Below are 25,133 nucleotides of genomic sequence, written 5' to 3'. Positions count from 1 at the left end.
ACTCTGTTATTGGATGCTGTCACAATTTCATTTCTACCTTTACTTGTTCTCATTAACTTCTGGATGCAGTCCTAGTAAAGTTCCAGCATATGCCCTTATCTGACTCATTACTTTTCCTCCATCTCCTTTGGTTTTTTTTCCTGTGGGCTTCTGTTATCTCTAGGCCACATTTTAGCTCTGATTTAGTAAATTCTCCAGTGCTTTCTTTGCTGTTTAGTTTTAATAACCTCTAACCAGTAGGTCCTTGAGGACCTTTGCTTGTGTCAAACTCTGGATATTAAAAATGTTAGCAACCAGTTGTTGATTGGATGGTTTCCATGGGAGCATGGATTAAAGATAGCAATGCTAAATTACAGGCTGATTAAAAATATTTTAAAAACCCTCTGATGTGCTTTTTAATCTCACTAACTAAAGATTTGCAAATCTTTCAGCTTTCCTCTTATACTACTTTGCACACTTAAAGAAAAACCTTTCCTCACTGATTGAATTGGTATTTACTGGCTGTTGTAGTGTCTTGTTGCTGCACTCTGCATTTATTGCTGGGAAGGCCGCACAGGATCACAGGTTGGAGGGCCTAGAGAGCTAATGAAGTTACCAGGGATAGAGGGGCAGGGCTGGGGTGAAGAGGGAGGGGGCTGAATTGCCTAACATACATGCCCTAATTTCTGCACTGATATCATGCATGAGCAAAATGAATGTAATTTGTAATGGAATCAAGAAAGGATTTAAGGTGTGTTAACGTCTGTCAGGGAGTGACAGGTGAGCTCTGGTGTGGTTTGGCAGCACAGTGTGCAGCAGGCTTGGAAAGCAGAATGGGGGAACACGGGCCCATTGTACACACATAAAGAGTTAAATCCCTCTGAGTTAACAATAGAGCTTTGGTCTAGTGCTTCAGGGAGCTGGAAAGCAGAACTAGGGAGCCCTGCTTGCGCAGATCCATTTCAGGTGGTGTCACTCAGCACTAAGAGGGAGATCAGAACCAGAGAGCTGCAGGTGTCATCATCATGTGCTAATTAGTATTTATGAATATGCAGCACACCTGCTGTTGTCAACTGTGCTCTTGGCAGGACATGGGCACTTGGGGGTAGGAATCTGGCTTTCCCTGGAGTTAAAGGTAAGTATGGGTGACCAGATCATTGCATTTGTGTAAGGCCTTGTGAAATGGAGGGCTACTGATAGGAGTTATGTGTTTAGGTAGCTGGTGTAGGCTTCTTGCTGTGGGATCAGGTTCTCACTTTGCTCATTAAGGCCTTGGTCTCTCTTGCTTCAGCTCTCCCAGGTGCTGTACCCTCTGCACAGGTGGCTATCTCCTGAGAGCTGAAACAATGGGTTACTGTATGTAGTGTGGAAGCATATAATATTTTTGTAGCCTTGCTGAGCTTTAAACCTTTGCCATGCATGACACCAAGTCTGGGCTGACTTCTGGTGTGAAAAATCTTACCCAGTTCTTTAGAGTATGGACAGGTGGCTGATTTGTTGCCAGAGGTTGGATTTAATTTTTAAACTGATTTATAGACAATTATGTATTTTCTTGTATGATGTCCTGTTCTTGAGGTCATTGGGACCATTGCGTATCATGATTTTGTAAACACCTTTCTGTGTCAGGTTATGACAGTTTCCTGTGTTACCTCGTTTTGGAGGATGAAAAATCTCTGAACTCAGCAGGTAAGAAAAATAAATAAATAGCTAGATATGTTGTTAAGCTTAAACACCAAAACATGTGCAAAACCAGAGAGTAACATCACCATCTTAGACATAGCAGACGCCCAGTGGTAGAACCACAAGATTCCTGTTGAAGTTCTCCAGCTGCTGTGGAATGAAACTCTTCTGTGTAATCTGTGGGCTCCTGGAAAATATTCTTTCATTGCCTTTGGATAAATACTCAAAAGCCCAAAGAAGGAAAATGAAAATAAAGTGAAATTAGCTGGAATTCAGGAAGTAGACTTGTGGCTGTCCTGTAGCATAGTGCCTTGAACAAAGGCTTTATCTAGTCTTCAGGCAACTGCATTAAGCTTGTTAAACTGATACTTGTGTGGTTTAGGTGCAGGGTATATAAATTGTCAGGAGCATGATACGTTAGTGTTACAGATCTTCCTAAAGATTGTTCACAGGCATGGGTTAAAATCGGGTTAAAATAAATTCCACCCAAGAAAGGATCTCAATCTGCCCTAAGTCTAGCCTGATAAAAAGCACACCTAACTTCCACTGGCTATGGTATCAGTGACTTGTTTGGGAATATGTAGATACATTATCTACACCTAGAAGGCCTGTGTTCAGTGTGGCAGGGATAACTGAGAAGGGCGAATACAGCAGAGGGAGAAGCAGGCCATGGAGACCTGCTGAATGTCTGTAATCAAGTACTGTCATTGTGCTACTTCAGTTCCACTAAAATGGAAAGAACGGAGTTGTGGGGGCATTACAGAGTTGAATCAGGCATCTGGAATGATGGTGGGCTCATTTAAATGGTTCTGATAGGCATGCCACGTTACATGACACCATAGACATTCAGATGGTAAAATGTGATTCTCCTCTAATACCTATGTCAAATAATAGGAAAAGCAACACAAATCTTGAGTAGCTGTGTACCACCGTCTACTCTTTTATATGATCTTACGGGTTGTTATAAACTGGTGTATAGGAATGCTAATAAAAAGCAGATTGCCCCAGCAATGGGGAAGCAGGTCCTTTGCCCACTCAGTTATTTAGACGGAGACAGCAACATCTGGGGCAGCAGCCAATCCTTAGGACTTGCTGTTGTTTCCTGGACGGGATGGTGCCAGTTGGCAGTGTCTTGCTTTCATACAAAGCAGCTGCTCCTGGCACCAGCTGGCTTTCAGCAAGTGGGGGAGCCACAGTGGTGGTCTTGCTTGGGACAGACTGGCAGACTATGAAATATTGCCCATCGGGGGGCAAGCGGCTGTTGATCGGATCTCATGGGAAGCGTTCGACTTCGCTGTCCTTGCTGCTCTGTTGTGGCCCGGTAACAGATGCCCCATTGCTGATGTAGGCCGAGTGGTTGCATTAAGAGAAGGCTGGTCTGAATTTGCCCTTGCTCAGGACAAGGAAACAAAACAAATCCTGCTTTACAGAGGTGAGTAATTTACTTAATCAAGCTCATTGTCCCAAGCAGAGTTTGCAGAAAAGGGCATAGGATGGATTGCACTGGAGACAATCAGGTGTCAGTTCAGAAATAGAGGCATTCAGCTCTGGTTATGTTACACTTCTGCTTGAGCTGGGTTAAGGAGCTGTGATGGTTGAAATGAATTCATTTGGTATATGCACTCAAAATTCTTATGAATATATACAGACAGAGATGAATAGCAGCCATGACCTAGAAAACTGTTTCATAGAAAAGACTATATTGCAGTACTGGAAAAAACCATGGCTGTGAAGATGTGTCTGTGATATGGTGAAATGGTGATGATAACATTTTGCAATGATGCATAACTGCTCCACAAGCTGCAGAAATTCTTGATGATACGGAAAGGATGGAATAATTGGATTAGATCATACTTGAAATAATGAAAACTGGGGGTCTAGCACCTTATCCCCACTTTTCAAAGGCTTTCTTGTAGATGCTATTATGAAAAGGTTATTTAAAGAAACTTGAGGCAGTACAAACTTTTTTGGGGAAAAACCCAACAACCAATAGTGGAAGTAAAGCCCTAATTATTCTGTTCTCAGCACAAAAATCATTAATAGCACAGTGTCCCCTAAACAGCTGTTGAAAACAGAGACTTAAAAGTGCTTGCTATGGCAATAGCGTGCAGTTTGATGATAATTAGAGAGGGTTTTCAAGAGTAAATAAAATGTTGGATGCAACTTAAAGCAGACAAATAGAAGCAAATAGGCTTTGATGAAAAACTGGAAGTTCCCATGCTCTCAGGTGACTATTCCCTACATAGAGTAGTTTGTGGATTCTCTCTGCCATAAAATAGTGTCTGGAAAGAGCAAACTTGACAAACTTGAGTGAAAAAGAACGGGCAGTTTGATTTTGTGGTGCAGTGTCAAGTTCATCAGATGGAATCTTGAACAAATAAGAAGTAAAGCTGAACTTTAAACAGGAGAACACTGCATGGAAAAAGTAAGAAAACTTTAAAATTAGAAAGTCCGTAAGTTTGGTGTCGTTTACAGAAAAGTGAAAGTGGGAGGTTGTCAAACAGCAAAAACCTGTTTTTTATGGTTTTGATTTTAATGAAGTGTGGTTATTTCGGATACAAACACCACAGGCCTGAGCACCCTCTGCAGGATGTTTAAAGGGGTCCTACGCGATCCCCTTTGATTTTTTAAGGTTAGGTTTTTCATCCTTATGGCTGGTGTCTTTCCCGCGCCATGCTACCAAGATTATGAAGTGGGAAACGCCGCCACGGACCTGTTACTGCCGACCCCCCGTGCCCCTGGGGCGCTGGTTTTCTTTGCGGTGGTGCTGGGGCGGGCACCGGATGGCGTTATCTCTGGTTTGTACGAGTGGGCACGGTCGTCCTGCGCGTAGATTTGTGTTCCGAGAGACAGACTGCCCTGTGTCTAGGGCACAGAAAAAGTCGCTTTCATGAAAAGCAAAGGGCCAGTCCGGGACACAACCCCGCTGCCTGCGACAGCTCCGTGACTACTCCCGGCTACCCAAGAGGAGGAGGAGCCGGGGCCGGAGCCTCCTGGGGGCGGGAAGGGGCGGCAGGTTTGGGATGAGGCGGGAGGAGGAGGAGCTGGAGCGGCAGGAAGGGTGTTTCCCTGCGCAACTCCCGGCTGAAGTGACTCAGACAGGAAACTCCCTGCCGGGCGCGGCCCAGGAGCGGAGCCGCCGGGCCGACGCGACCCTCGGCGGCCGGGCCGAGCGGAGGCCCCAGGCGGGCGGACAGACAGACGGGCTCCTCCCGCCGCCGGGCAGCGCCGTTCCCGGCAGCCGGCGCAGAGCGGGTGAGCAGCGCTTCCCGGGACCCGCCCGGGTGCCTTCGCCCCCTCCCCTGGGGTTGGGCGCTTCTTCTGTGGGGCCGGGCGACGCCGCTCCCCTCTCGCTGGTAACCGCGAGCCCCGTACGCTTATTTGGGGTCTGTTTATGCCCCCGCTCGGTATCTGGCGCTCCCCGGAGCTGGGAGGTGCCGGCGGCCCCGCGGGGGTCCCGCTGCTCGGGCGGTGCCCCGGGGCGCGGCGGGCAGGGTCGTGCGGAGGCTTGGCCGGGCGCTGCGGGCAGGCGGCCGTGGCCTCGGGCGGGTCGGGGTCCCTCAGCGGTGGTTACCTATAAGCCACTTCTGGTTTTATTTCTGGGTGTAGGGTTTAGCTTGCTCTCTCTCATGCGTGGCCCCTGTGTCTGCAGCACTCGGGTGGTCAGAGTTCTGCCTCCTACGCTGTCCTGGAGCGGGCTAGATGGGGAAAAAATAAAAGTAAAAAAAGCTCTATGCAGATTCATACCCCTCTTCGGAGGAAGGAGGTGATCTATCGTGTCTGTCTAAAGACATGGAATAACTTCCTCATGAGGAACTTGAGAATTATCCAGTTAAAATAACTATTCTGTAATGACAGCAGCACTATAAGCTTGAAAATCCCCTGATGGTTGGTCTGCTACCCCATCCCTCCCCTCTAATGAGCAAAGGTGAAGACAGACATGCACTTCATCTTTCTGAGTATTCCTGTAGTTCATCATCATCTCTGCTAATCGTTTTTGCCTTTCAGTAGGCTCTCATTGCCTTGATTTTTATTCCTGCGCTGTTTGATGGCAGGTTGGAGTAACATTTAGACATGTAAATGGTTGTTTGTGCCAGAAAGGCTGTTGGGAGGAAGCTGTCTTTGTGGGATGTAGCCAGTCTGCCTGAAGTGCTGGCTGGAGAGCATCTATTGGAGGAGGAGGAAAGCTAGCTGGAGGAATTTCTTCTTAATTAGAAGGTCATACCAGGCTTCTCTGTAAACTGTGGGAAATGGAAAGCTTAGACTAATGAGTGACTCCAGTCCTTATTACATTCCAGTTACTTATTTGGCATAACTTTTTTATAATAAGCTTACCAAACATGTACATATGCAGTGTCGTTGAGTAGTGTTTTTTTCAAAATTGAATTTCTAATAATACTGTAATGCAATTCTGAAATTTCTGAATTATGTTTTTATTAATTGTACTTAAACTGTTTTATGCTCAGAGAACATCTGAGCTATGTGATAGAAAAAGCATTGCTGCTCCTTACTTAAGTTCTGATTCTTGACTTCCTTTAAGTCCCACTTTTACCTTTAAAAAACTTTTTTACTTTTGTAAACACTGAGTTTCTCCTGTTCTAATGCGAAAGGCTCTTTAAGCTTTCCTAGGCAACTGGTCTGTGAAGTCTGGCTGGTGTAGGCAGCCAGTTGTCTCTGTAGCTGCCAGGAGGGAGGAGGAGGAATTTGGAAGAAGTCTGTACAGCACTGGGAAGGCTTAACCCCAGTATCATCAAAGCTTGCTTGGCTTGCCCTCTAAAAGTGTACATCAGTCATTCTTTGCAGCAGCATAGAATGATTTTTTTCTTTTTTTTTTTCTTTTTTTTTTCTTTTTTTTTTTCTTTTTTTTTCTTTTTTTTTTTCTTTTTTTTTTTTGATAGGGACTGTGTACTTGATGGAAAAATCTCTGATGTGCTTTGGTTGTCACAGCTAATTTATTTATTCTGAGAATAAACCTCTCAGCGTCTTAGGAAAACACTCAAATACTCCCACCCCCCAACATCCCTGTTTGAAGATGGGAAAGACTTTGTTTTGTTTGCAGGTCTTGGTTTGTCAGTTTCTTTTGAGGGTCCTGATGTGGAGAGTGGAGTGGTGTTTGAAATATATTTAGCTCTGCTAATTTAAAATTCCTCCCTTAGTAGATGTCGCAGCATTTAAACTTAAATGGTGCCAAATTATCTGAGCTGTTAAAAAACCAAAACAAAACAACAACAAACTATGTTATAAGAAAGGGAATGCTCCACACACAATGCAGGTTTTTCAGTTTTTAACTTCTGAATGTGTGACTTATAAAAAAATCATAGTCCTTTAGCGATGTACCTGTAATATTCAAAGCATTCATTAGCAAAATTCTTGTTTCTTCAATTTGCCTTAGATGGAAATTGTCCCCTGGGCTTAAACCAACAGATTCTCTTGGTCCATTATGCTGACTTTATAGTCTAATTAAGTAATTATCAGATATCTGTTCCAGCTTTGTGTTCTGTGTTAGATGTTTGTCAGATATACTCCTTAAATTTTGGATAGTGCTTTGTTTATTCATTCTGGGAGAGAATTGCCTTGGCAGGTGTTATGTTCCCAAGGGTAGGTTTTAAAATCTTGTTGTAACTCTCTTGTCAGTATAATCTGATTTTTATTTTAAAATTTGTTTCTCAAAGATTTCCAAGATACTCAGGTTGAGGTGGAAAATTCAGAGTGGTTGGAACCAAAAAGATGGAACAAAAAAATCGCCACAAAGCTCTTTTTTGTGGAAACAGTTGGATTCATCTCCTGGCCTGAAAGCTGCTAGAATTGCTTGCAATGCTGTACAAGAAAAAAATAATTTTAATATAATTTCCATGCCTATTTATGTGCATATCAAGTGCATTTCATTTTACGTTTTTCATTTACATAGTTTTTGCCCTGTGTTCTTGGGGCAAGTTCTTCAAGTGGTTCCTTTGCTGTACCAACAAGTAAAGTAAACTGAATGCTGGGCAGCACGTTTTACCCTGGTGAGTCGGAAGTCAGCTGTGCGATTGACTTCACTGCTCTCAAACCAGTGACTGTGTGAGCTTGTGAATTTCCACTGTTTACACATTTTAAAATAACTGCAGCTTCTATGGCAAGCCCCAACTTAACAAGCAATTGTGCTTGAACCAAGTTAAGTGCTTGTTTACCTAGGGATGCTGCAGGAGCTTGGCACAACCCAGGAGCAAATGGCCAGTGAAGTGGTTCGAGGTGGATCCATCCATGTGCGTGGGAATGTGATTCATTTAAAGCAGTCTTGATCTTCCCTGCCAGCATGTTCTCAGGGATGAAGGCAAAGAGGGAGTAGTAAAATGTAACAGGTTTGTAATTTTTTGATGGGTAGAACATATACCTTGTTACAAGTGGCTTCAGGCAGAACTTACTCTTGAAGTATCCTGGTACTTTTTGGCTACATTGTTTTTTGAATAGACAACAAATAAAAGCCACCTGTCATTGTCTTGGCTTTTATGTAGAACTGAGACAGTAACATGAAAGAAGGACGTTTCAACATTGCGAAATATGACTGTATACCTGCAAAAACTCACTGAGAGCTTGGTAATGGTGCTTTATATTTTATGCTACATATGTCAGTTCAGGATTCTTCTTTACTGCACATCTGCCCTTAGAAGCTGACATTAGTAGGGCTCGGGGGCACGCTTTGCTGTGTAATACCGATAACAGAGTGCGTATTGATTTGCTTTGTTAAAGAGTAATTCCATTAATCCACATCACTGCCTTTCTGGTGGTAAAATTAATGTATGATGCATTGATGAGACTTGCTACAAGAAGGCAGAGGTTGCAAAATAGCAGTTAATCTTTCTATCTCTTGGCAGTTAGAAGATCTTTTGGTTAGCTCCTTATCTCTTATAAACACACTGGCAAAAATCCTAAAGCTTGTTTTCTTCATAAGATTTAAAAGATTTTCTCTGTGTCAGTATGTACTGTTTACTGTCTACCTCTATTATGTCTGTAAATATATGTGCACTCACAAATGTATGTATTTGTGAAGAAAATCCTGTATTAGCACAGTTCAGTGTTTTTGGGGAGAAGTGGCTATCTTGGACTTACACTGTAAAAAGCAGAGTTGTGGTAAAGGTTGGTAAAGCACAAATAATCATCAGGCATTTGCCATCTCAGAAGAAACCCCCTTTCCCTTAGGCAGACCATCAGCAAACAGCAAGTGAATTTATAGTTGTGTAGCCTTTCTGCAGAAACACCATTGTGGGAGAGTTGATTTAAGGTTGTGGGCAGCCGAGTTGAGCACAGATCTGGCTCGGGGTGTTGGAGAGGGAGCCCATCTCCCCAAGCCTTACCAGCTGGGAGATCGTGGTGGTCCCTGCTCTTGAGGAGCAGCACTCGTGTCCTGCTGCTGTATCCCTTCCCCACATTTTCTGTAGCTGTTTCATTCTGCCAGACCTCTGCTCCTCCTGGCAGGGACCCCAGCAGGGCATCAGTCTGATGGCCTGGTGAGCTCAGGGAGGACTCTTGGGGTGGAAATCCCTTCATTGCTAAATTAGCTGCCTGCTGGGCATGCCCTGTGTGGGATTTAGCCAGCTGTGGTGTGCTGTAGATTTGCAGCCCTCCTAGTCCTATGTGAGGTCCCTGTTACACTCTTCTCAATAACTACAGAGAAGTACAAGTGAACATGGTATTCTTTAACTGGGTGGTTGTTCTCTGTGTGTGTATTGCCAGGACAGGTGCTCTGGCATAGGCAGAGCTTAAAGTGAGTGCCTTCCTCAAGAGGGGAGGTTCTACCTGTTAACTTTACTAAAGCCTTTCTTATTTCAAGTAATCAGGTAACACGTGTGCACCTCTGTTCTTGCTTTCATCAGAGGTAAATGCCAGGGCAGCAGGCTGTGGTGCCCTCCTTTTCCTGGTTTGTGACTGCTCCTAGCTTACAAAGCAGTTATTTGTGGGGTGAACTTGTATGATTTCTTTTTGCTTGAACCAGATACTGGGAGATTTTCTCAGTTTAACAGTCTGTCTTTCAGCAAGCCTTTCACATGGCTGGTTTTTGCAGGTCTGCTTTCCAGCAGTGTTGGTCAGGAGGTAAAAGAGTGACAAATCAACTTTTTAAAGCCAATAATTGCTCATTTGGAGGTAGAAAATGCCATTCCCTCTCCCCTCCCTCCACTGAAAGGCATCTTAAGAATTCAGACAGTGTATAGACTTATGCTTACTAGATGACTCTCTGCAAATGATTAGCAGGGTTGAGACTCAGTAATGTTCTTATGAATTACTGTATTCTAAAGTAAAAGAAAGAAAATTAAATGGTGCTTTTGGTTTTAGAAACAAATAGATTTAAAAAACAGTACTCTGGTTTTATGTTAGGACTGAGTCTCAATAGTTGACATGCTGAGTAGTGATTGCAGCTGTGCAACTGACACAAGGTGCTTTTGGAGATGCTTGCTTTATGCACTACACCTATACAAGAAATTTGTTTCCAGGGTTTAGATAAAAATATTAGTGCTGTACTGCATTTTAAAATACTCTAATTCTGATAGGGTCATGAACACTTTGTTGTCAGGAAATAAAAATGCTGTTGACCTGAAGCTGTTTATAGCCTTCTTTCAGTATAGTTCTAATTATTTTAAGTTGATTCAGTGATATAAAATCAGTAAGGAGAGTACATTGAATTATACATTTTGAGTGTGAAGTTCAGGCAAACTGTCATGACACATGGCTCAAGATAGATGTGAGTGCTTGTCAGGTGATATCTGAAGTAAAGCTTTGGATGAATTTTCACTGAAACTGCATATTTTCTTGTATAAAATATTACAGATGATTCTCTTCTACCCTGTCCTGTAGTATTTCCTTAGTTTCTTTAATAGAACTATTAAAGCATGACTTACTTCTTGTCTGATTCATCCTCTTCTCACAGAAATGCACATGGTAGATTTTTTTTAACAGCTTCTGAAGCCTGTTGGTTTGGTTTTTGTTTTCTTTATACATACTGTAATTTTGCAAAATTGTACATTACTATCGTACTGATTTAGATATTAAATAAAAAGCTACTCGTAAGCAGGGATAATACAAATTTGCCTAAAAGGTCTTCCAACTTATTTTTCAGATGAAGCTGTGTAACTTTTTTTAACTGAAAGTGGAGAGTATTGTACTGTTGATTTACCAAGTACTTACAAGTATAGAGAAGGAGTAGGAATGACAGCAGACAGCCTCTGTTTTGGAGTCATTTTTACTGAAGCCTTTGTTCAATTTTTAAACTCAAAGTAAGGCAACACTGAGGCCAGATCTTCAGCTGCAGGCTTGCATTGAAAAAATGCACTGGATGTAATTAATGCCTGAGGTGTCATTGGGGGACATATGCTGTAAGATGGAGCTGGATGCAAAATGCAGAGGCACTGTGGATGGGAGACCTGGGGGGCTGCCCCTGCCTGGAGAGCTGCCCCCAGCAGTGGTGTGGTGGGTGTGTCCTTCCCACAGGCAGCCATGTGTCCAGGCAGACTCCTCTGAGAAGCTGTGAGACTGACCCTGGAGCAACCATCTCTGTAACTGGGCTAAGGAAGAGAGTGCTGTCCTCCCCTACCCTGAGAAAACAATGTTGTTTTTCTTTATTTCTCTCCAGTGAAATGAAAGTACAGAACTTACATGCTTTATCAGGAACTGTAGTGATAGGACAAGGAGTAATGGGTTCAAACAGAGAGATGAAATTTAGCTAAAAGATGTGGAAGAAATTCTTGACTGTGAAGGGTGGTAAGGCACTGGAACAGGTTGCCCAGAGAAGCTGTGGGGACCTCATCCCTGAAAGTGTTCAAGACCAGGTTGGATGGGGCTTTGAGCAATCTCCTCTAGTGGAAGGTGCTCCTGCCCATGGCAGAGAGGTTGGAACTGGGTGGTCTTTAAGGTCCCTTTCAACCAAAGCCATTCCATGATTCTAAATAAACAGTTTGTCTAAGGCTGAGGGGTTGTGTTGTTGCTTAGAAGGAAATCTGAAGACTCCAGACTCGTCTGTCTCTCCATCTTTGTGGCTCATCTCTTTTACCTGTAACATGACAGTCCTCCATTCACTGGGGTGCTCAGTCACCCATCCCCAGCTCCTTTCAGCCCATGCACACAGGTGTGCCCTTTTTGATTAAAGTACCAGCACTCTCTTTATTAGACACAAAGGGCAGCCAAGGAAACCCACGCTGAGGAGGTGTGAGCAATCTGTGATGGAAGACTTCATCCTGAGCTATGCCAGGCTAATTTCATGTGAACTTGCTTTCCTTTCTGCTTTCTGGGGTGGTTATTGCTCTTGCTGCTCCCTTTCTCATTTTTTGCAGAATGTTCACAGTGAGAGTGTTAGCTTTTTAAGAAGTGAGAGAACTTTTCACGACTGCTGAACATGCTCTAGGTGCTGTGCTTCAGTGCTTAGCTTCTGTGCTAGACTTCAGTCTCATCCAGGGCACTGCTGTGCAGCATTGCTTCCTACCACCCATGCAGCGGCAGGATCAGGAACAGAAGTGCAGAAGAAGTACTTGTTGAGAACAGCTGCAGGAGAGAGCAGCATCAGCAGAATGCAAAAATGGCAATAAGAAGATTAAAAAGGGGTGCAGAGGAGTGAACTGGGTAAGAAGAAAAGAACACAAAAAAGAGAAGGGGAGGGAGTTGGTCAAGAAGGTGAAATGGTGCAACTCAAAGGTGTAATACCAGAGAGTATTAATAGGGTAAGGCAAGTAAGTGTAGCAAGACAGATCTCAGCACTCCTAACCTAGAATGAAGCAATGCTTAAATCTCTTAACTTCACTGCAGTTTGAAGAGAGGCCAAATATTGCAGAAGGGGGTTCATTCTCTGTTACTTAGTTCCCTCAGAACTAACTCAGTTCTGTGAGAATTAATTAGTAAATCAATGCAAATCCTCTCAGCCATCTAGCCCCACCAACAGCAGATTTTTTTTTATTTTACATTTGTGACATATCTTGGACTTCAGACTTAGGTTCACAGATAGAACAAGCCAAGCAAAATACCTCTGTGAATTCTTGTAGCACAAGTGCTATTGCAGAGAGGGTTGCATGTTACAGGACAAAATACAGAGACAAGCCCTCCCTCCTTGTTCATCTGAGTGGGATGCTTTTAGAGGAAATTTTAGAGGCTTAGGCTTCTCCCATGCCATTGCAATGGATTCTCAAAATAAGTGGAATGAACAGAATTAATTTTTCACTGGAGTGTGTGCATCCTCTGCTTGAGCTTCCTACAGAGGGATAGCATTTCACCCTATATTTTAACATCAGGAAGTTGTATCTGTCTTCCAAAGCGTCAAGATGTGGGATGATGCTACAGATGCCTAGTACTGGCCAGGCTGCCATTCGAAATACCTGGTTGTTGGTTGTTACTTGTTACTATCATCATCCACTGCTGATGCTGCTGCTGTAGAATTAGTATGTGCTTGTCCATGTGCTCCTGCTGGCTTCTGGCAGGAAAAGATAAATTCACTCTTCTAGTGCCTTGGTAGGAAAAATACAGTGACTCAGCCTAATGCATACAGGAGTGCTAGGGTTGCACTATGTTCCCTAGTTGTGGGAGAGTTTTCTTACTGATGCTGTAAAAAGGAGTAGCTAGTAGACATACACCTGGCGGCAGGCATCGGGAAAGGCAATTCTGGACTGCCATGACTCACCAGTTTTGATCTAGGCTTCATCCAAAGAGCCTGAGACTCCCCCATTCATAACCTGCTGTGATGATAGTAGAGTATCAGACCTTCCTTTTATTGGAAAGTGCTTGAATTCATCCAGGATATTGAAAGGGAAGTTACTTGACAAGCATAACCAATTGTCCTCTCAGTCCCAGTGGTCAGTGTGCCAGCAAGCCATTTCAGCTGCATGACAGCATCCTTAGCAGTGGTGTCCTTCTGACCTTGATTATCCTGTGGGAGGAACAGTACTGTCTCCCAGAAGTGTGGCTTTTAGGTTGCATGAATAGTGCTGCTGTTGCTTACTGATACTGCCCAGAATTCAGTTTTCCAGGTGATAAGACCAGTGTATCGCTGGGCGCTTGTACCTTGTTTGCAAAGTCGTACCACAGGCATTGCTTGTGTCAAGAGATGGAAGGGATGGGCGTTGCTTGTTGGGATGTTTCCCTGCAGGGGACAGAAGCTGGACAGGTAGCAGTGTGGATTGCATGAAAAATTTGCATGTGACTGAACACAAAGGGCTTTTCATTTAGGAAGCTGAGATTTTATTAAAAAAAAAAAATTCCATGGTATTAGCCTCATGTTTTTCCCCTAGTCTGTGCTTGCTTTTGGAAGCCTGCTTTCCTCCCTGCATCCATCCAGCAAGGGCAAGGCAAAGCAGTTAATGTGAGCCACATCACCCTGTAGGAGTCTAATGCTAAATTAATTGTTTCCATTATATGGCCATTCTTCTGGGACTTGCTGTGATGTTTGGATGTGATAATTCAGTGCTGGAATTTTTTTCTCTTTTTCACATATTAAGCCTTTTTTAAAATTCCAATTGCAGATGTATTTTTGAAAGCTTAACAGTATGTCAAATCTGTTGCACAAAGGACTGTCAGCTGCTGTTTGCTTTCTTCTGTCTTTTACTTTAATCAGGCAGGCCAGTAAATGATGTGAAAAGCATTTTTCTTTGCTCCTTCAGCTTATGCAAATCTGTTGCTTAGGAACGAAGGGGAGCTCCAGTCCCAAAAGGAACATCTTAGGCTGATCCGCTTGGCAGAAAGGCAGATTGTGCTGTCCAGAGCACACAAAAAGAGCATTCAAACAGAGAAGATCCATCGTGTTGCTGTTCTCTGAAGTGCTTTAGCTATCAGGGTGTTAAAATGTTTTCTGCTCAGTCTGAATTGATAGGTAAGCAGCAGAACAGCTGAGGTGTTTGAAATTTAATTAAAATAGAACTAAAAGGGAGTTTTTGAGAGAGATCTTGGAGGTTTGAAATAAAAATGAATATTTTAGTAATTGCTGTGCTGTTCTTGGAAGAGAGAATCCATTCCTTTTGTTCTCTTCTCATTACAAGGGCCCTTTGTGATTGGAATCTCATGGTTTAACTTGAGTAGGAACATTACACAGAATATTGAATCAAATTTCCTTAATAGAAAAATGATTTAATTGATTTTCTGCAATCCAGTGGCATAGGAGAATGACACAATGGGACAGAAGAAACCTGAAAATGTTGTGTTGCTATAGGGATAAAACTTAACTTCCGCTGCTGTGCCAACCAATTCTATTCTTGTGGGAATGTTGTCATTAGTTGCCATGGAGTTTACTGAGGTTGGTCCTGAAGAGCCCAATTCAGCAGGCCAGTCAATCATCTCTTTAAAAATACTTTCATTTGAATTTCTTTCTTTCAGTGTGTAGACTGTGGAATATCTTTGCTTCTTTTTTTTTTTTTTTTTTGTAAATAATATGCTTCTCTTCTTCCTCTTTAACTGCAGTACATAAAATTTTCCCTGATTTTTATAATAGAATTCTGTGCTTTTAAGTAGGGTAACCTTTGATTTATTTATTTATGCAAAAGACATTTTAAAATTATTTATTAATATTTATATTAATATTAATATAGAATTATTTATTTTAGGCAAAACCACTCATATTTCAATTAATGGATTGCATGGCAATTTTAATCTGCAGTATCAATGATACATTTTAATCTAAGATTCAAAGGTTCTGCTTTTGCGGTCTTGGGAAAGAAGAGAGGCAATGTCAAAGGAAGTTGCTGTTTAGAATACAGACATGCTTCCTCTTTGTCTTATTTTGAGCCTGGGAACATGTACAAGCATTTGGAGATCAAATGCATCTATTTAAAAACAAAATGTGTCCAGTGGACTGCAAAAAGGCATGGGGCATCCCTTCCCAACATCATTTTTCAGTCAAATGAAACTATTTTAATCTGCAAAGTCAGAAAATATTCAAAAATTTCTACAGTCCACCAATTTTTGTTGATCATTGAAACTCCACCTTAATTAACTCACTCTTTGGCATGATCCCTCTCCATATTTTTAATATGAAATAATTTTTTTCCACTTAAAATTCCAGTGTTAGAGAGCTTTTTGGGTTGCGTAGAGAATGCTCTAACCAAAACCAATTCCCTGGATGTCCCAAGCCACCTCTGCTTTCTTGGGCTGCATTCTTGAGCTAGTATTTGCATGTGTTTTATTGCTGTTTTATATGCTGGTTTCTAGGGCTTGCACTGTCCTGGGTGCAGCTGGAGGCAGGGTGTGCTGAGCACATCTGCTTGTCCTGATGCCTTTTCCTGGTCTTAAAATCAAGAGTCATACATGGTTAGAAGGGGAAAAGGGATTTTACTTCGGTATTTATTTTAAGGATCCTTAGGTGCACATGTCCAGGTCAAATGCATCGAGATGCACCCTGCTGAGTGTGCCCCCAAAGATCGGGTATAACATTATAGGTGTTACTAATTAGCATATCTATCAAAGATTCCCCAATGAGAGGCTCAAGTGAGCCCCCCTCCCCAAGGAACCTTCCCCTGGATGGTTCTATCTTGGTTTACAGAATGTGTTCTGGAGAGGACCTTGGGGTCTGGGGCACACTGATCTCTAGCCACGAAGCTTCTAAAATGTTTAGTCTCTTAGCTTGACAAACAAGTCCAAGAATGTAGGCAAAAAGCACTAGGAATACAGAAGTTGTAAAAAGGTATAACAGGGGTATAAAAGAAAAGGCAAAAAATCTTCATGGCATCAGTCCTACTCGCGCATTTGCGCTCACAGGTCTCTGAATGTTCTCTGGTAACTTCTCCTGCCTGGGGAAAGAGAGAGAAACTGTGCTCAAGCGGGTCAGGCTTTGCTGATCCCAGCTCAGAGCGTGGTGTGAGGCCCCTGGCTGCCAGCTGCAGCCCAGAACTGCTGATCCAACCCTTTGTGACCGGGGGCCCCAAACTCCCCTCTCGAGGGCTGGGAACTTGCCCTGCAGTTATGACGACCATAGGATATGTTTTTCCTGGATTGTTTCAGGCTGTTGGAAGTGTAACTGTCTGCATTTTGAATGGATGCATGCTACATTTACATACATAAACTCAGTTTTCTGTGAGCTTGTGGTTAAATGAGGTTAAAAGGATATGGATAATTTATTTTCTTTTTTTTTCCCCCAAGAGGTATATTTAAGATACTGGTATAGTGTGTAGCATGGTATCAAGAATGGTGAAGTAAGGCCAATGCTGATATTTTTCTGACTCTTCTCACTCTGAGACTCAGCAGTGACTCAAATCTTTGCCCATTCAGCTCTTCCCACGTGCCTGGCCAAGTGCTGCTGGAGGTGCTGGGATGTGTGCTTTGGGGCAGGGAGGGAGAGCATTTGTCAAAAGAGACAGTAGTTGGGCTGCTCTGAAGAGTACAGGACTTCAGGAGAGGTTTGCTCTGCTGTCACTGCCATGGGGATGTTCGTTCAGGAGCAGATGGGATATGCCACAGTTTACAACACCTTTTTTCAGAGTCAGTCCAAAAAGTGGGATGAATGATTCAAGGCAATTTATTTCATCCAACACTTTTTCATCTACCCCTCTTAGCTTGCTGCAGCACTTCGTGCCAGGGCAGCATGAAGACCCAGCTGAACAGACACTTGCTTTGCTCTCAGACTGTTGGGGACATTCGGGTAGTTCAGCTGAAGTTTAGCTGAAGAAAGTGTGTTCCTTTATATCACTGTCTCTTTTATACTTTTATTTTTATTGGAGGTTAATGATAGAAGGAAATCCTTGTCCCTGAACAGCTGAACTGTTGCCTAAATGAGATGAACCTTGTCAGCCCTGGGTGGTGAGGCTGGTTGCTGCATATCCATGTATGATACTGGTGTTTGGAGGAGGAATCATCCAAAGCACTGACTGCTCACTCAGATCTTTCCCGTGCTGTGATACCAGCAAAACTCTTCTTTCATTTTTGGTGGAAGTTTAATTTTCAGGGCACAAGATGAGCATGTGGTATCACTAGACACTGTTGTGTCCACTGACTGATATTTCCAGTATGCAGCAATATACTGGAAGATGTACTGTAAGGAGCTGACAGCAAAAAAACACCTGGAAATCTGTTTCCAGATTGTTACCTGCTGCAATCCACCGTGGGAGGCCTGTTGTCTTACTGCTCTGGTGGTTGTGTGAGGATAAATCCTTAGAGATTTCAAAGTGAGGATGCTTAGATGTCCTCAGGGTGTCAAACCTTTTGAGTGAGTGATGCAAAGGAACAAAGTGCCTGTCAGGTGTGGTATTTAGATTTTAATTATTTTTGTTTATTTCAGGGAAGCTTAACATTGTTACTCCAAACTCCATGAAGTAAAGGAAGAACTGTCATAAAGTAAATGCTTCTGCTTGCTGTGGCTAAATCTTCTGAAGAAAAGTTGGCTTCCACTGTAGCTTTATATTCTCTACCTTTATTTTTATAACTAAAGGACTGAATTATACTGTTTATCAGTTTTCTGTGGGAATGTTCTCTTGACGATCTTAGTACAGGTGATAATGACAGTTTGCAAGTAATTTAAATGGCATAGGTACTTGTATCCTCCAAGGAGTTTCCATTCTTTCCCTGTATATTTTCAACATACGCAACATACCTTTTGGGGTTTTTCAAATGTTTTGTGGTTACATGGTACCAACCTCATCATCTCCCTATCTGGTCTAACACAGCCATAACATTGCATCTGATAATTTTTGTGGTGGAGAGCTTTATTGTTCACCAGTAAGTAGATATCATCAAACCCAGTTATTTGAGGTACAACTTTTACGTTGGGAATCAATGTCTTTTTGAAACTCAGCTGGGTAGATTCATAAGACCATTAGAGGACATTTCTGGGAAGTCTTGGCCAGAGGCTAAAGAGGAACTGTATGGTAATTTCTGCACTTATAAGAAGATCTCAGTAAGGGTACAGTTACCTTAGTTCATTTGCTTTACCCGTATTTAGTTTTTTTATAACTTGGTTGCTAGCTACAAGTAATATCTGTTGGATTGTGTGCACTCCTGCTGAACATGTATAAGAACTATCTTGTGTCATCAAGCGTATTTTTTCCTGTTTTAGCTATTTATAGGCTATGTCCTGCTTAACTGTCACTGAAAAAAAAGCTTAAAAACTTGCTGTTACAGCTAGTTAACTCTAGAATTTGGGGGATTTTTTTTACGTGCAAGTTTGAGAACAGAATAGTTCCAGCAGTCCTTTCTCTCACAGTGATTCTGAAATTAATGCTCTCTTCTCTATTCCCTGCTTTCTCAGTCCTTACCTTCTGTAGTTCTTATTATTTCTTCTGATCAGTTTTCTTTTTTTTTTTTGTCCAGAACACTTTTCCCCATGATATGCTCCTGTTCATATTTTCTTCCAAATAATGTGAAGCTTCCGGAGGCCCAAAAAGAGCATGGCTGAGACATGCATGCTGGCTGTTTTCTGATGTGCTTGGAATTAAGAATGTAGATCTTCTGCAAAGACTTAGACATTTTTCTGTAAGGATGGAGATGTGGAAATGGTACCTCTACTGGAACTGACAATCATCTCTTCTAAATACCAAAACAATGTTGTTAGCAGGGCATTGCTTACCACACAGTTGCGTGGCTGAGAGCAGTGGTAGAGAATTATGACGTTTTAAAAAGATTGCCAACTCTTTTTTTTGTGTATATTTTCAATAATAATCCAGTTCTGAAGTGAAATCAAAATATAGACAGTGCTAGAAGAGCTTCCTTTTTTTGGCTTGGTTTTTTACATGGACAAAATGGGAGAGAGGCAGCTCAGTGTGCTTCTCCACAGCACAAGCTCTTCTGAGCAGGTCAGGCCCATATGGTGCTCATCTCCTTCACAACTGAAGAAAAAGATGGATATCCTAGTTTAAGCTAGTCTGTGGCCTTGCACTAACCTATTAAAAAAACCCCAAACCCTTGATATGATATCTGTGATCCTTGGACATAGTGGGACTTGGTACTATAAGGCTGAACTTTGTTTAGAGACAGGGATTTTCTTGCTTTAAAATCTGGAAAAAGGAACTGAGAATCGGCACAGGCTTTGCTCTCCCCTGCTTAGAAAACTGTGTGTGCTCATCAAACACCAAAATTTAGTGAAACAGCTTGCTGGTATATGTGATTCTCTCTCCTCAAGGGAGAAATGTCAGATAATGAATGTTGAATGTTTGCTAATTGTGTTGTGTACAACCAGGAAAACATGTTCTTGGAGTGCATTTTTACTTTAGTGCTTTAATGATGAGTCATAGTCCAAAAAGAAAAAGATAGTAGAGGGTACATGTCTTCTACCTGAGAAAATCTGTCCTGGAAAATTTTATGTGGGTACAGAACTGAAAACAGCATTGTAGGAATTTGGTAAGAAAGAAATTCTCAGTTTGGGTAAATGTCCTGGTATAACTATAATGATGAGTATGGCTACAGCATATTAGTCTGTTCTCATTTATGTAAACTCCTAAAATAAAACTTTTTTTTTAAGTAGGTCTTTGAAGTTTCTTATGTTCTCTGCCATAAAGTAATCTGTTAAAATATTAGCTCTTCTGCCCAGTAATTTCATCTGTTAAAAACTCATGACTCTTAAGGAGGCAAAGCTATCCAATTTTGTGTCTTGGGAATTTCAGCTTTTCTTAAATTAATTTTTCTGAGCTTAAGGGGAAAAAAATTCTGGTTTTGCTAGCCCTTCATCCCTGTACATGAGAAACAGCTGTTGTCTTTTGGAGCTTGTTTTATCAACAAATATAAAGGGGAAAAAAACCCTGAACCAGTTCCAGCTGTTCCCCTGCCGTTGCTGTTGTCAAACCTCCTCTGCTCACTTCTGAGGGGGCAGAGGGGAAATGTGAATAACGCTCTCGCAATGTTTGCAAATGTGTCGAAGCTGGGCAGGAAGAAGCTGCTTCCTCTTTCTTGTCTTGCTAGATACTGGAGTGCAAAGGCTGGAGAACAGGGACATTGAACTTGGCCAACAAAACACCTGTGGATACCTTTGGCAAAATTGCAAAGCAGAGCTGTTAGCGAGCAACCTCAAACAAGAGCACGTTTACAGCTGTCTATGCCCAATGGCTTTTGTTTTCCTGCTTTGAAAAATGCTGGTGTTTGGGAAATCATGCTGAAGGGCTTAAAAAACTGTTCCTTCCCCTTATTTCTTTTCACAACACAGAGGGCAGCAGGAAGCTTTTGTTTCTTATTTGTGCCTCTGGCCTGTTAGTGAGGGTTTCCCAGACTTGTGCTATTAAATAGACGGCAGTGTAAGTCAGCTGGTATGGGCTGGTGATACTTGCTGCACTTTTACTGGCCTGGCAGAAACATCTCCTCACTTTCTCTTGACAAATTACGGATTCCTGGGGAAAGACCCACAGAAACAGCAGCTTTACCTCCAAGGAAGGGCTTAGCTGACAAAAAAACAGAACCAAAACCCAAACCCAAGGAGAGACAGCAACCAGGAGTGATTACCTATCTATCTCCAGAGACCGACCCTGTGTACCAAGTCTAGCAGCGAGTTTTTGTCAAAGCTGCGTTGGGATCTGTTTTGTACCCTCCCAGTGTGTGAGGATAGCACAGGTCCATGGGGGTTACACATGCCAAGCAGGATCCTGCTCCTCTGGGGTGTGGGTGCTCAGTGTTCTTTCCCTCCTGATTAGGGCTGAGGCCAGTGCTCAGCTGCTCCTTGCACCATAGGTGTATGGTTTTTTCTCTGGTAATGGGGGAAAATAACTTGCAAAAAAAGAGAGACATCTTGATTAGAAATATTATTATTACTGATTTAAAAAATCAGTATTTTTTTCTCTACACTGAGGAGAATAAGTAGGTCATTATACAAATGTGGGTGACTGAATTGTTCCACCCCACGTTTTCTTCCTAAATTTTCACAACATTGCAGAATGGGTAAGGTTGGAAGGGACTGTGGTGGCTCATCTGGTCCAACCTCCCTGCTGAAGCAGAGTCATCCTGGAGCACGTGGCACAGGATTGCATCCAGACAGTTCTTGAAAAGTTCCAGTGAAGGAGAGTCTACAGTTTCTCTGGGCAGCCTGTTCCAGTGCTTGGTCACTGGTCACAGATTGCCCAGGTTTGTTCCCATTGCTGTTCTTGGTTCAAAACCCCATGCAGTGGCAGCAGCCAAAGGTTTGTGGAGATCACCATGGCCCTGAGGGGTCTATCATCAACTACCCAAAGCAGGTCTGGATGTCCTAGGACATGAAACACTGGAGATGGCTGGCACCTTTTAACAGACTGGTCTCCTGACGATGATGTGGTTGTAGTAGCTCTGGTGTATTTCTGGTGTCCAGCAGTGGGGGAAGAGAAACATTCCTCAAATCCTAAAAGGAAGGACAAGGGTGTTAGTCTCAAAAGTTTTATTTAACCTTGTATTAGAAAATCAACTGAGTTTCTGTTTGACTGTTTCCCTTCCATTTTGGTTGAAGGGAAACTTCCCATTTCCCACAATATAAATAGTCCCTGCTGTTCATGTTACTCATTTGTTTACTGTGTATCTAGGAAGACATATGAAGTTATATCTATGTGTATATGTCTACATATCTATATGTATGTATGTATTTTCTAACCAGGTGCAAAATGACTGCTCAAGTAACTCTGGAGGATGCCTTGTCCAATGTGGATCTCTTGGAGGAATTACCATTGCCAGATCAGCAACCATGTATTGAGCCCCCACCATCATCTCTTCTTTACCAGGTATTTTCTCATTTTAGGAAAAAGTTTTTCTATTTCCCATTGCTGCTAATAAAGAGTACGTTTTGCCCAAAACTAAAGTGTTTATATTGGCAATATATATAAAAATTCTTTTCATAGACTCATAGAAGGGTTTGGGTTGGAAGGGATTTAAAGATCATGTACTCCAACCCTTTTGCCATAGACAAGGACACCTTCTACTAGACCAGATTGGTCAAAGCCTCATCCAACCTGGCCTTGAAGACTTCCAGGGATGAGTCAGCCACAACTTCTCTGAGCACCCTGTTTCAGTGTCTCACCACCTTCATAGTCAATAATTTATTGCTAATATCTAATCTAAACCTACTGTTAGTTTGAATCCATTCCCATTTGTCCTCTCACTACACGCACTTGTACAAAGTTCCTTTCCAGCTCTCTCCTTTCCATGCCCTTTTAGGTACTGGATGTTGCCATAAGGTTTTCCAGAGTCTTCTCTTTTCTGGGCTGAAAAATGCCAGGTTCTCAGTTTTCCTTCATAGGAGAGATGCTGCTACCGAAGACTTAATTCCTTGTTTTCCTTTCTCTGCAGCCAAACTTCAACACTAACTTTGAAGACAGAAATGCATTTGTCACTGGGATTGCAAGATACATTGAGCAAGCTACAGTCCATTCTAGCATGGTAAGTAGATGTTCTGATATACACTTTTGTCTTACTTAGAATAAAAGGAGAGGAATGTGTCTTCTTGCAGTTCATTATAAGAATTACGGTCACAGAAAACAGGTTGCCTACAGTACTTCCAGGAGGAGGTAAGATGAAAAAGTATATGGCTTCTCTTCTTTTCAAACACACTTAAAAAAATTTACATTGTGTTTCCTCTTGAGCAACTAATGTTGTTCAAAGATTCCCTTCTTTCATTGGAAAATTAGGAATAATATGTCTTATAATTCTAGAGGCCTATTCACAAATAGTGAACTGGGCAGATAAAGCATAAATGCTTTATCATCATCAGGTGCTAATGAAAGTTATGTATGTTTACATCAATCTACTTTTAAAATTATATGGTTACTCCTTAACCTGTTTTGATTGTATGGATATTGTTGTACCTCTCCTTTGCCCTGTAAAAAATTGCTCTGCGTGTGCTGGCTCTTTCATCCTTGACCATTCCATCTGGAGTCCCTGAATTTAAAAAGAAGAATCAACACCATCTCATCACTTTCCCCCACCCCAAGATTACCATTTTTATTTATACTTACAGATCACAGTGTCATTAGTTTTGGGAAAAAAGAACAACACATAAACCAGTCTGATCTGGGGAGATGATGATGTATCATTCAGCATGCAATATATGTGTGTTTTTACATAAACATTCTGATAAGAGAAATAGGTTTGTTTGGACAAGGTCTTGGAATGACGGAAGACACATGGATATAATAGTTTTGTATTACAATGCCTAATTATATTGAGTCTTCCCTACAGAATGAAATGCTAGAAGAAGGTCAGGAATATGCAATTATGTTATACACATGGAGAAGCTGCTCAAGAGCCATTCCCCAGGTAATGCGTGAGAACTGTACTGTCATGCAACATGTGAGCTTCTGTTGTTTTAGTGTGGAATTACACCGACAGAGCTTTGCCAGTGAGATCTGAAGTGGAGTCTGCTTTGATTCCTCAATTGTTAAGCTGGGAATGCCATAGAACAGTGTCTTTTAGCACTTGGGGAGCAATTGGACTTTTTTTTATAAGCATCTATAGCAATACCTCATGGGGTTTGTTTCAGTCTTACTTTTTGGTTCAAGAGTATAGGGGTAATGTGCTTTAAAAGGAAAACTTTTGATTGTGGGATCTGCTTGAGGTCAACAGGGACTCTTCCCACTCCCCAGTTTAATACTTAAATTCAAAACAGGTAGCATAGCATGTAACAATTAACATTCAGGTTAAACATGTAAGTTTCCAGACACTACTACTCCAAGGTAGCCACTTTCTAAATGTCAGAGCTATGTAGTGTTTTCTTGATCTGTATACAAAAAAACCCTCTGTGAATAGGTCACAAGTCAGCTTCAAGTGTCTAGGAATGGCTGTACAGGAGTGGAGTGGGAAGAATATTAAGAAGTGCCAGAAAACTGAACACTATTATTACCATGAATTGAGTCCTTCCTTTATAAGGAATTTGTAATGCAATTATTTTTATACTGAAATGCAAGGAAGGCTTATCCTGTGGTTTAAATATTTAGAGGGGAAGTCAGGTAACTTGTTTTAACTTACAGTTCTGGCCCTATTTTAGTGCATGATTTTGAGCAAGTGGCTTAATGTGGAAAGAATATTGTTCTAACCCTCTAGAGGTGTTTGGCAACTAAATTTCTTGTAAGGTAATAGGAAAATCTTAGATTGTTTTGGGTTTTTTTACACACAATTAAGCTTAGAAGATTAGCATAAGATTACCAAACCTGGAAACTTTTGTCTTGAAGTTTGTCTCTTTAGGATGATACTGCATTTTCTCAGGATCTTAGTTGCTGAGGCTTTATCAGGGAAAGTTCCAAGTATAACAACCTCTTTAATAATCCACAGGTCAAGTGCAATGAGCAGCCTAACAGAGTAGAAATTTATGAGAAAACTGTGGAAGTTCTGGAGCCAGAAGTCACAAAACTGATGAATTTTATGTATTTTCAGGTAAAAGGAATAGAAACAAAATTTGTCAGTAGGCTTGTAATTTTATATTCCTGTTTTGTATACTTTATATTGTGCGCTCAGCTACTGAACCTAGTTGTTATACGTTAGAAAAAACGCACCATATTCTCCCACAGAAGGGCAGAATTTTTAATGCCTGTCTTAAAAACTTCAGGCGATCTCCCTTAAGACTTTCAACATAAAATCAAAAGTAATTGTGTATAGTCCCTATGCAG

General features: G+C 41.8%; 1 protein-coding gene across 4 annotated transcripts in view; it reads left to right on the top strand.

The window, feature by feature from the left end:
* The first annotated feature begins 1,098 nt into the window (after positions 1–1,098).
* CYFIP1 (cytoplasmic FMR1 interacting protein 1) overlaps positions 1,099–25,133 on the top strand; it is a 78,310-nt gene continuing 54,275 nt past the window's right edge. The window contains exons 1-5 of one of the 4 annotated variants that reach the window (XM_069006344.1): positions 1,099–1,114; positions 22,133–22,256; positions 22,822–22,911; positions 23,710–23,787; positions 24,799–24,900. In XM_069006344.1, the coding sequence (XP_068862445.1) occupies positions 22,140–22,256; positions 22,822–22,911; positions 23,710–23,787; positions 24,799–24,900 (387 nt within the window). In that variant the 5' untranslated portion in view covers positions 1,099–1,114; positions 22,133–22,139. Of the gene's footprint in view, positions 1,115–1,608; positions 1,666–4,760; positions 4,915–22,132; positions 22,257–22,821; positions 22,912–23,709; positions 23,788–24,798; positions 24,901–25,133 lie in introns of those variants that run through there. The other 3 variants (XM_069006336.1, XM_069006363.1, XM_069006353.1) reach the window with 3 other exon arrangements.

This window comes from Aphelocoma coerulescens, chromosome 1 (genome assembly GCF_041296385.1).
Source record: "Aphelocoma coerulescens isolate FSJ_1873_10779 chromosome 1, UR_Acoe_1.0, whole genome shotgun sequence".
In the NCBI taxonomy this organism is placed as follows: Eukaryota; Metazoa; Chordata; class Aves; order Passeriformes; family Corvidae; genus Aphelocoma; species Aphelocoma coerulescens.
This window is presented reverse-complemented; position numbering and strand designations above follow the sequence as displayed.